An 11,843-nucleotide genomic window follows, 5' to 3' on the forward strand; every position below is an offset into this window, starting at 1 on the left:
CCATAGTGATAAACAGATAACACTTCAATTTGAATTAAGTAAATACCACTTGTATACTTTAAAACAGAGGGTCATTTCATTCCTTGTGGACTCAACATGACAGCATTTATACTTGTCAAGTAATTGATCTTAAACACTTTCAGAAAATTAACAGTAGTAAGACTCACATATCCCTTCGAGCCACCAAAGGGTATCATAACAACGGTGTATGCTGTTTTGTAATGACACAGCACAATTTTATGATTTACTAAATGTATTCAAATTATTTCACGGACCCCCATGCTATGGTTCGCAGACCCCCAACTGAGCTAGAGTACGGTAATTGAGCCATGATCATGACAGTATTTGCTGATAGAGAGGGATTTTATTGCTCTTTGTGGTGACAGACAAATAATACTCTGATTTGGCTTACTTGACAAGAGAGGAACACTTGTTTCTTAGTTGTCTAAAAGTTGTCCAGTCATTTGCAGAACCTGTTGTCCTGGCCTTGGCCCAGGCCCGGTTTTGTGCACAAATAGTTTCTGCTAATTCAAGGGGGGACCAAGGATTATCACGTCCCTTGATTCTGTATCTTTTAAAAGGTGCATGTCTATTTCAAATCTGCATAAAACTATCATTAAGAAAAGTCCAAGCTCAGGGATATGCTCTATTCTGACAAGTCATGATAAAATGCCTGTTCATTAAAATGTTTAAGGTCCCTCCTAATAATTACCCGTGGTTTTAATTTAGGGATTTTAGTGTTCCTGTTTACAGCAATAGCACAATGGTCACTTATGTCATTGCATAAAACACCAACTGCCGGAAATTTATGAGGCACATTTGTCGGGATCAAATCAATTAGGGTGGATTTCTCAGGGTGTGTTTGATTTGGACGAGTTGGTGAATGTATTAACTGAGTGAAATTGACAGAGTCACAAAAAGACTTAAAATCACCAGATACTGACTTTAGCCAAACCCAGTTAAGATCATCAGCTAGTACAATTTCACTGTAATTCTGTTTGGATAGAAGTTCTATCAAATACTGCAGTGCTTCTTTCAAGGCAGATGGAGGCCTATAACACTCAACTAAAGTTATACAGAAGTCCTTAGACACTTCTAAGTTTAGTACCAGAAATTCCAGCTGTTTGGAGATTGATTGGAATTATCTTAACTTGAAACTTTAATTTTACAAAAATGGCAACACCACCACCTATTTTTAAAGTCTGTCTGCACGGTGAGCATTATACCCATCAGTGTTGATGACATTATATGTAACAGATTTTGTCAGCCGTGTTTCAGATAAGACAAAAAATACAGCATCTGTTGATTTAACCCATATTCTAAGCACATCCATCCATTTTTATATTCATTAAACCAACATGTTCATATTTAACCAAAGAGCGACCCCTTGTTTGATACTTTGCACAACATTATATTAAGCTTTTTAAATGGTGAATCAAGTAGTTTTAACTCAAACCAACATATTTATATCATATTTTATGTATTTATTTCATGTCCTCTTGATGCTTTTCCAGTAAATAAAATGTTCCTCCTAAGACGCCCCTCCAGTGAATACAATGTTTTTTTGAAAATCCCTCTCAGCTCGCCTTTCAATTGATAAAATGTGATGAAGAGCATTATTTGAACTTTGACTTGATTTTATGTGTTTGGTTATTATGCAAGGTAATTGATGTACTTAAAAGTGGGAGTTCTCCTTTAACAAAATTACATTTTCACCTCAAATTGATCCACAAATGTTCAATGAAATGTAGAGAATGAAGCTTTAGCAGCTCAAACTTTCCTGGAGTACAAACCACAGACCTGTCTCTTATTATTTGTGCCTCAGTATGTTAAAAAGAACCCTAAACTGTGGTTATCAGAGCTTTGAAAAACTGTTCTAGTTCTGTAATCTCCAGGCTACCTTACTGCCCAGGTTTTCCATCTACAGATTTTACTAGCTCACCCTTTAGCAGTCTAGTGGCTATTTTACTTTACAAAAACAAAACTCAAATCAAATCCGTCCACGCGGCACGGGGAGGGTGGATCGTACATGGGGTCCAAAGATTGCCAATGTCCAGCCAAGTATGCTGTTTCTTTGGTGGTTTATTGAACAACAAAAAAGGGCTTCTTTCAAACAACAGGTAGCGTCTTTGTGCTCTCACATATCCCGGTAAAAAAACATTCACATCCTATCTTACCTGCCCATCTATATACATGTCACCCTGTGCAAAACTATCAACTTACAAAAGTGAGTAACAAAATATATTTACCCCAAGAGCCACTGCTTCTATTGTACTACTAATACTAATAGGTGATGCTGCCACAGGGTCAAATCCATATCTCAGACAGTTTGTAATTGTCCTGATAGTTTCAGTATTTCAAGTTTAAATTGATTTCCTGAAATTTGAAAAACTGAGCAGAGCGGACGAGTCAAAGTTGGATTAAATTGCCTAAAAGCTGTCTGGCTGCTTGTTTAATCCATAAAGGAGATTTACCATTTAATCTCAGTGATAACATACATAACCCTTCTTCTGGAGCCACTCTCAGGCTAAGCTCCACGTTTTTTCTACTCTCCTGTCTGACCTGTATCTGTGTGCTGGTTAAAATTCTGCTGTTTTTACACCTTTTAATGATAATAAACTTCAGTTTGTTCTCTTCTGAAGAGCTTATTATCTGCTCCATGTGACACCTGCCTGTTCAAACAGGCCCTGTGACTCTGCTGTTCATGAACCTGTTCAGATGCATTAGATTTAGTGAACCTGATGATTTATTACTTCAGAAGCTTCATGTTAACCCAACATCAGTGAGGCTGAAGGATCTCACAGAACACCAGATAATTTCTCATGTTTGACTTTTGTTTTATTTTATTGAACTGAACATCACAATGAAGTGAAGTGGAGAAAGTCTGGAGCTGAAGCAGGTGCAGAGTGTTTAGTGGACTGCTTCATCATCAAACTGGTTGTGTGATGTCGCCTTTGTGTAGTTTGACTGACATCATCTCTGAGTAGAACCAGAGACCCAGGAAGAGTCCTTCACTTTGAAATCAAAAACACGTCATGAGCACGTCAGTGTCTCCAGACCTCATGGTGTCACAGAAAAGCACAAACATTTTACTTCAAAGAAGAATAAATATACATTTTAAATTCTGCTCACTGGAAGCCTCTGCTCTCCATCTCGTGGTCGGTCATCTCTCTCATCTCATCAGGAGGAAACTTTTCTTCTTCTCTCGTCAAGGAAACATCTGGATCAACATCAGGAGCAAAAGTCTCTGAAATTAAAAAAATACACATAAAACATATTTGGATGAAAAACATGATCATATTCATCAATGAAAATGCAGCATTGTTAGTCTAACTTTCCTTTTTCACATCATGTGAACGGCAGCAGCTCTGGTGGTGGAGGAAGAGTGAATGAACAGTTAACACTAACAGTTGTGTTTCTTTGTCCGATTATAGTCATCACTAGAGTTAGTCAGAAGATAGAAATTTAAAGTGCTTTCAAAGTGCCAACGGATAAGATGACTACATCAGCTGCCTAACTCCCTGAATGCTCAGCCTTTAAATGTGGGAATGCTCCTTTAAATCTTATTATTATTCCTCTGTACTTAAACAACCTTCAACATAATGCATAAATAACCACAGCCATAAATAATTAAAGGTCTTAACAGCACTAATAATTATAGACTTCTCTTAAAATATCAAATGGCACCCAGAGTTACATCTGCTCAGATTAATGGGCTGACTTTTGAATAAGTTCATTCTTACCTTTTCTCAGTCTCATCTTGTCAGATATACTTACCTTTCTCATCCATATAAAAGGATTGTTTGTAGTTTACCTCTGCAAGTTGTTGATCTGATCTGCAGGTTCTTCTGTTCCATATAAAAATGACTCTCACCTCCAGTCTGCTGATGTAAAGCAGACCAGGTGGTTCTGGTTCCTGTGTTCTGAGGAGAGGATGTTTGGTTTCTTCTCGTTTCTGCAGATTTTCTTTTCTTCTACTCTCTCCCTGTGTGGTCCAGTCACGGCTCCGTCAGTAAGAGTCTCATACACTGTGACCAAGGAGATTGAGTCCATCCGAAGACATAACCAGGGCCACTTCTGTCCTCTCCAGCCCCGCCAGACGCAAAGGCTACATGCACGGTGGAGGTCGACAACCCTGCCAGACGCAAAGGCTACCTGAGATCTAAGAGGCCCTGCCAGACACAGAGACCTGCCCCCAGGATCAAAGAAAGAAAAGTCCATCCAGCCGCCATGCAAAAGAAAGTGGAGATGGAATAAATGGGCCCCCGGTGCAAGACGCTACCTCGGGGTCTTCAGCCCTGCCAGACGCAAGGGCTGTCCCTGGAATCACTGGTCCTGCCAGACGCAGAGGCCAGGCGTCAGTGGACTAAGAAAGGGTCACTGCAGCATCTTTCAGAGAGAAACCTACAAGTGGTGAGGAGGAGAGACAGCATGATTCGCAGTCACTGTCATCTGACCTCCTAGCAGCAGGCCCCTCGTCCTCCTCATCTTCTTGGAGGAGCTGAGACAAGAAGTGGAGGGAGATGCAGGGTCTTCTTCCACAGGGCCATCACTGCAGAAGAGCTCTGCTCACTCTTCATGAGCCCAGGGCCAGAGGGTCTCTGGCTCCACCTGAGGGATCTGAAACTCAGAGGCTTCGTCAGCTTCGTAAGAAGGAAGAAGAGGGTAAGCAAAAAAAAGAAGATTGAGGAAACCAAAAGTAAGAATATAGTCAGCAATGTAGAGGTTAGCATAATGAGCAGCATAGAGGTTAGCGTAACGAGCAGCAGAGTGGTCAGCAGAAGCAGCAGTGTAGAGGTTAGCATAAGCAGCAGTGTAGAGGTTAGCATATTGAGCGGCGTACAGGTTAGCATAATAATCAGCATAGAGGTTAGCATAATCAGCGGCATAGAGGTTAGCATAATGAGCAGCGTAGTGGTTAGAATATTGAGCATCGTAGAGGTTATCATAAACAGTAGCATAGTGGTTAGCATAGGCAGCGGCATAGAGGTTAGCATAAACAGCAGCATAGTGATTAGCATAAGCAGCAGCATAGAGGTTAGCATAAACAGCAGCGTTAGGGTTAGCATAAGCAGCAGTATAGGGGTTAGCATGAGCAGCAGCATAGGGGTTAGCAGGAACAGGAACAGGATAAGCAAGAGGAGCAGCAGAAGCAGGACCCTCAGGCAGCAGAGGAGGAGAGTGAGGTCTGGCATCCTCCTCTCTCTCCTCCTCTCCTCGGCTGTCAGGTCGCTCAAACCTGTCAGGAGCGTCGGCACCTCCATCGTCTCCGCGAGGCCCGGCCACCTGCAGCTCCTCCTCATCGTCCAGACCGACAACGTCAATCTCCTCTTCATCTGTGAGAAACAAAGCAGGACGTGTTCAGAGACAAATACAGTGACTCCACCTTGAATCAGGAGATCGCATGACACAAAGAAACACTCTGTGTGCAGAACAAACACAACATCGTGTGATTCAGTCTTTGTCTGCTCCTCTCCAGTAAACCTGGGAGCACCATCATCCTATTCACCTCCTCCATCAGGTCTGTGAGGCTCCTCCTCATCGTCCAGACCCACGACGTCGATCTCCTCCTCCTCCTCTTCCTCAGCAGGGGGCGGTGGAGGATCCTCGGAGAAGTTGCTCCTGGGCCAGTAGAGTCCCTCTGAGGGTGAAAGGTTCACATATTGCACACTTAGACTCATGCATTTATTTATATATTATAGATTAATATGGTGTAAGGCTGTAATGTATTGTTGTTGCTGTTACACAGCAAAGCAGTCGAGACTTTTTAGAGTTCATTTCTTAACAACACCCCATCTCACTTTAAAATGAGAAACCTTTTTGTTGCTCCATTAAAAACAACTCCACCAATGCTTCAGTGAGGTTGAACCAGTGGTGGACAGTAACAAAGTAAATGTACTAACTTGTGTACATGTTTTGAGTATCTGTACTTTACTTGAGTATTATTTTTTGGGGGCAAACTTATTTCTTTCACTACATTTAAAGACAAATATCATACTTTTACTCCACAGTATTTCTTTCAATGCTCTAGTTACTCACTACTTTTGCTTTGAAATCAGCTGATGAGTTTTATTTTCTGAAATCAGATCCCAAAGACCGTAAACTGTTCCTGTACTTGTGTTTGGTTTGTCTCAGTGGTGTAGCCGTACCTCGGTTGAGCGTAGATCAGATCTAACGTTATTCAGATCAGTCCGTTCATTTAGTCGTTTTAACGATGGCTATGACTGAGAAGGATGATGATTCTCTACCTGAGCACTAGGCTATATTTTAAACCCTCGTTTGAGGAATTTAAATAAATAATGATTGTTTGTATTGTTGTAAATCTCTGATCTGTTTACCACACAAACTTCATCACAGCCTACAAAACATCAGCATCTAACCTGAGAAAGCATGTGGAGGTCTGTAGCTAACACACATGTTTAATTCCAGATGAACATTTGAAACTTTTCTGTGCTTGGAGTAACTTAGTTTATATTTCATGGTTTACTTTTTAGATATGAAATCATGTTTCTAGATAAACAGAACATAGCAGAATGTACACCCATGCATTCTTGACTGCACTCATGCTTTGTGCAAATAATAATAATAATAATAATAATAATAATAATAATAATAATAAAATTTGACTGAACAACTTTCACTTGTATTGGAGTAATGTTTGACCAGGAGGATCTATACTTTGACTCAAATAATGAACCTGTGTACTTTGTCAACCACAGGGTTGAACACACATGTAGGAACTATTAAACTGTGAAACACCTTTCAGTATGAACACAACATGTCTGGTAGATGTCTGAACCCATCAGATCTGGTTTTAAATACAGTAACAGTTTATTTCACTTCATCTCCTTCACTCAGACCACACTGAGCTGATGCTGTTTTGACTCTTTAATTCTGCTTCATTTATCTTCTAATATTTGTACTGACAGACTGAGAAAGCTCTCATTAAATCAAACTCAGACACAGGAGTGAGTTTGATAACATCTGCACATTCTGACTTCACCTCCCTGAAGGTTCTATCATCTCCATGGTGACACAGAAACACTGATTTTAAGCATTATTTAAAAAACACCTCAGTCGCCATCTTTGATTTACTGAAATTAAACGATAAACGTTGAATATTTATTGTATTAAAGGACAATAACAACAATTCAAAGCACCACAGCAGTGTTCACGTGTATCCATTTCCCGGGAAAACCGTAGAGTCCTAAAATATTAGTATGAAGCTATTTTACACCAACAAAGATCGTCTGTGTGGACCTCTGTCAAATCACTTATTTCCTAAACACTTCGATTAAATGTCACATTTTTAGCATCAAACAGACTTAAACTCAGCATTTATTTTATAACAGAGCATGTTCTAACTATCTAATACATCATTTTCACGAATAAAACCTGAAATATTTGAAGATATCTTACCAGCGAAGTAGTGAAACCACCATGTGTCTCTGGCCCGCAGATACCCCTCCATGAAGAGTCCGTAGAACAACTGAAGGTTATTAAAAGTTTTCTCCTCGAGGTTTCCTCCGGTCAAGATCTCCAAAAAAAGCTTTTCAGTAGATCACTTTTCCAAAAGGTTCAGTTTCCAGCAGACAGATTTTGCACGGGGTTACCTCCGGTCAAGTCCAGGTGCAAAAGAGGATTCTCTAAAGGCCCGACGCTCTGAGGTCACCTCGGGTCACGTCACCGTTTGGTTCCCATGGCAGCCACTGACAGAATATGGGTGGCATTAATTATTGCTCCTCTGTGTTATTAGTAATGATGTGAGTGATCTCACATTGTCTCTTTAGAGTGAGGGACACACTGCAGAACCTGAATTTGAACACTTATTACATTAAACTGCAGAGACAAACTCGCTCTCCTTATTCTCCACTTTACTTTTATTAATAGTAGTACAATAACTACCTCCACTCTCTGTGCAATATTCGTTATTCGTTTTTTATTATTTATTAATTTCAACCCTGCACTGATATCTTGTCTTACCCTTTTTGTCTTATCTTTGTTTTCTTGTTTTCTTTGTGCAACATCTACCTCTTGTGTTGTTATATATTGCGTGTGCACTTTAAAGGAGCTGCTCTCCCAAATCTCATTCGTACTATATGTACAATGACAAAGGCTTTCAATTCAATTCAATTCAATTCAATTCAATTCAATTCAATTAAATATGGCTTTTGTAACCGAGCCACACACTTAAGACAGAAAAATTAAGTGTTTTGTAAACAGTAAAAATTGTAAATCAGTGCTTGAAAACCGGAAACTTCATAATGCGCGTTATTATCTTATTATTTTGGCTGAGGCGCGCGCCTCAGACCTCTCCATATTCACAAAAGAAACTCCACAATATACTCTATTAAGCCATTAGCTGCAGGGGCTTGCTCCAATAATTTTATTTATTTTTTAATGCTAAGCGCGCAATTTTACGCACGGCCTGCACAATATTTGAACCGCTCCATCATAATCTAAATCAAAAGGATGTAGAGTTCTTAATATGACTGAAATGTCAAATACTTCAATGTTATCCAAGAGGAATTTAGATCTGCAGCAGCCATCCGGGCTCAAAAAAAGAACATTAAGTCCATCAGAAACAGAAACATAAATTCCACAGCTGAAGTGAAAACAAAGATCCTCCTGCAAAGCAACACAGCAAAGACTGAAAGCAACACAGCAAAGGCAGTTGAAAGCGCTGTGCTGTGGCAGCGGGTAAAATAAAGTGATTACTATCAGTTATCATTTATCAAGGTGTGGTGAGATGTCTCTCCCTCCCTGCCACTGCACGGCACTGTGCCAGCTCACAGTCGCGTTGATGACTGGACGCACTGATGTACAGGCGTGTGGCCGGGCCTCACTCTCGCTCACCTTCCAGGTGGCTACAGCCTGACGTGGCAAAGCAATCGTTTGGCGTGTTTGCTGTTGTGGCTCACGCTACCTTCATACAGGTAATGCGCGCTCCTCTTTCACTGTGAAGCGCGTAATGTGCCGTTGGTGACGCGCTCATTCATTGGTGCTCAGCTGGAGCCGTAAGGAGCAGTTCGCTCGGCTGGAGGCTTGTTTGGGTTCGGTCACGTGTTCGCTGGGTTAGTCTGCGTTTTCTACCTTTTTATCAAGTTTATATCTCGCTCCACTTCTAGCTGGTTAATTGGGTTTTAACGCTGCATTGCTTGAGCCTCTGCGGCCCTCCTCCCTCTGGTGGTCCGAGGCTGTGCTGCACGTTGACGGTGGTATCCGAAGTCTTTTTAGATTGTCACACATCCTCAGTATTTAATGTTTATTAAATAATCTGTTATACATTGTCCCTTAGAGGCCCTGGTTATGTCGTGGCCTGCTATTACTCCCTGACTACTGTTGTGTCTCTTTAGAAGAATAAATAAGTCACCATCTGATACAGCAGCAGCCATAGTGAAGCAGTTATAAGTTGTTCATGTCAAAGATACTGCATTCAAACATGTCCCCTAAAGTTTATTGTCTTCATCCCCATCCAGACAGACGTTTCTATGGAGAGCCAGTAGACCTTTAGAGTTTGCAGAGAACAGACACCTCCCACCGAGCAGCTTTTCTCCCTTGTCCAATGCGATCCTGGAAAACGTGTGGTAAACACATCCACTGTGCAGTGAAGCAACACCAGAGAACAAGTCACTGTAGTCATGCCACTCTGCATGCAGGCTGATATGATGAACATTCAGGTCCAAGTCTTGAGTCCTAGTCCAGGTAAACAGACTTGAACCTGCACCCCTGTGGTCCTCTTTGTTTGGAGTCATGGAGGATGACACAGCGTTGCATTAAGCACTAAGCTTTCCTCAAGTATGTAGATATTATTTTGTTTATTATGTGTAAAGCATTCCTCTCAGATCATCAGATGACTTTGTTAATTCTATATTTGTTGTTCTATAATGATGAAAGATGTTGCTATACTTCATGACATAATATGAGCTGCATCAGTTGTTTGACAGCATTAAAGATCAAACATCATTCAGAGTCAACTATCAACAGAGGATTTCTCTTCCTGAAGTGAACAGCTGTTCATCAGACTACCTCACCATAAACAGCTGCTACACACACAAGATGTTGATACATGTGATTGGGGATCAATACATTCATTTCTTCACTCTTCTATTTATTGTAACATGAAACAAGTCTGAGTGAAGAGGCCTCTGGCCTCTGAACTCTGCGGAACAAATGTAATATCATGTAGTGTATATGATATAATGACACACAGTGTTGATGTGATATATTCTCCGTAGTGGATTCTGGTAGAAACACTGCTGGATCCTCCTACAAACACCTTCACAGAGAAAACCCTAACCACAGTTAGAAATGTTTCACACACAACAACAGGAAGTTCACTTTGAGAGTCTTACCTTTCATCAGCACTCATCTCTCCAGCTTTAAACTCAATGAATCAACCCAGAGACACGTCACTCTTTAAGGACACACAGCTGGGTCCAGGTCCAGGAGAGTCTGGTCTCTCATGTTGGACTCTGACAGAATCACAAACACTGATGAACAAACATGAACTCTGAGAAACTTCCAGGTTTCAGTGCTGCTGAAATTTACTACAAACTTTTATAATGTTTGATTCTGATAAAAACGCTGTGACCGATTACTTTTGATGATCAGACTGACGTCCATCTTTGAATTCAATAGAAAGACCCTTAGACCAATCACTCTTTAAGGACACACAGCTGGGTCCAGGTCCAGGTGCAGGAGAGTCTGGTACATGCTGCTGCTCTGGTCTTCAACAGACACACATAGACACACACACACACACACACACACACACACACACACACACACACACACACACACACACACACACACACACACACACACACACGAGCGCATGCACACACAAATTGCATGCATATATTCAGACTTCTGTCATCGGTATAATGTATCGTTACTGTAGTTACACCTCACACCTTAGTTGGCTGTGGTTACATGTGGTTCACTTTCTCTTGATGTGAAGACCTTGCAGTACCTCATGCCTGCCAGTGGGTGGTGCTCTCTCTGTACAAACCACAGTGCCATGACTTTCTTGAAATCAATACAGATCATAAACAGAGTTAAATAGATAAGCTATGATGTTTACTATGTTAAACTGTGCCAGAAGCAACCAGACACTTGTGATGGACTAACAAGGTCATAAGTTATTCTGCTCTTCTGATCACTGTGTGATAAAACTGACACCTTTGAGTTTTTCCATGGTTAACAGCACCAGTTGGCAGGTCTATGTATTTAAGGTAAACAGACTCAGACACTGTAAATAGAACCCTTTTTTTTTTACTGTGATAGTAGGTGCAGGTACGCTCACATAGTATGTACTTTGCATACTATACACAATTTTTGAACATGCTATTTTTTGACTTCTGGCTCACTTCGCTTCATAGTTCTAAAATCTAAATAACGTTTAACAATTGTTTTTGTTTTTGTTTTTGCCCAACACTATTCGCCTCCTACATGCTGGTGGTTACTGTGATGTTCGTTCAATGAGTGGCATTTTAGAGAACTGCGGTAAGAAGAACAATGGAGGAAGTGCAAAAACAGTTGACTTCAATATTTTAAAATACAACCAGTCGGAAAATGTAATATTTTAAAATACTTCTTTTGACACAGAAAACAGGTCATATTTTATATTTATTGGCATATACTTAAGAGTGTGGGATTATGAGTTTTGGTCCAACACTGGTTATTATATGTAATTCTGCATACTTCAACCTAAACTAAGGTCACTTATAATACCACATGAAAGAGGTACTATTTTGTGCATGTTGACTAAGAACCAAAACCAGGGCGATAAATAAAACTCCCACAGAAAGAGTGAATTCTGCTTGGGTAAGAGGTTAGAT

General features: G+C 40.6%; 1 protein-coding gene across 8 annotated transcripts; it reads right to left on the reverse strand.

Annotated features, from left to right (window-relative positions):
• Positions 1 to 2,813: 2,813 nt before the first annotated feature.
• Positions 2,814 to 8,163, reverse strand: LOC117809316. 8 transcript variants are annotated; one of them, XM_034678897.1, is made up of 5 exons: positions 7,420 to 8,163; positions 5,510 to 5,641; positions 4,458 to 5,336; positions 3,115 to 3,247; positions 2,814 to 3,014 (listed from the first exon to the last, which is right to left on the reverse strand). In XM_034678897.1, the coding sequence occupies exons 1-3, from the start codon at positions 7,469 to 7,471 to the stop codon at positions 4,570 to 4,572; spliced, it is 951 nt and encodes a 316-aa protein (XP_034534788.1). In that variant the 5' UTR covers positions 7,472 to 8,163; the 3' UTR covers positions 2,814 to 3,014; positions 3,115 to 3,247; positions 4,458 to 4,569. The 8 variants fall into 8 exon arrangements, with proteins under 8 accessions (XP_034534788.1, XP_034534787.1, XP_034534786.1 ...); XM_034678896.1 differs by having other exon boundaries at positions 3,875 to 5,336; XM_034678895.1 differs by having other exon boundaries at positions 3,815 to 5,336.
• Positions 8,164 to 11,843: the final 3,680 nt, after the last annotated feature.

This window comes from Notolabrus celidotus, unplaced genomic scaffold, assembly GCF_009762535.1.
Source record: "Notolabrus celidotus isolate fNotCel1 unplaced genomic scaffold, fNotCel1.pri scaffold_252_arrow_ctg1, whole genome shotgun sequence".
Classification (NCBI taxonomy): domain Eukaryota; kingdom Metazoa; phylum Chordata; class Actinopteri; order Labriformes; family Labridae; genus Notolabrus; species Notolabrus celidotus.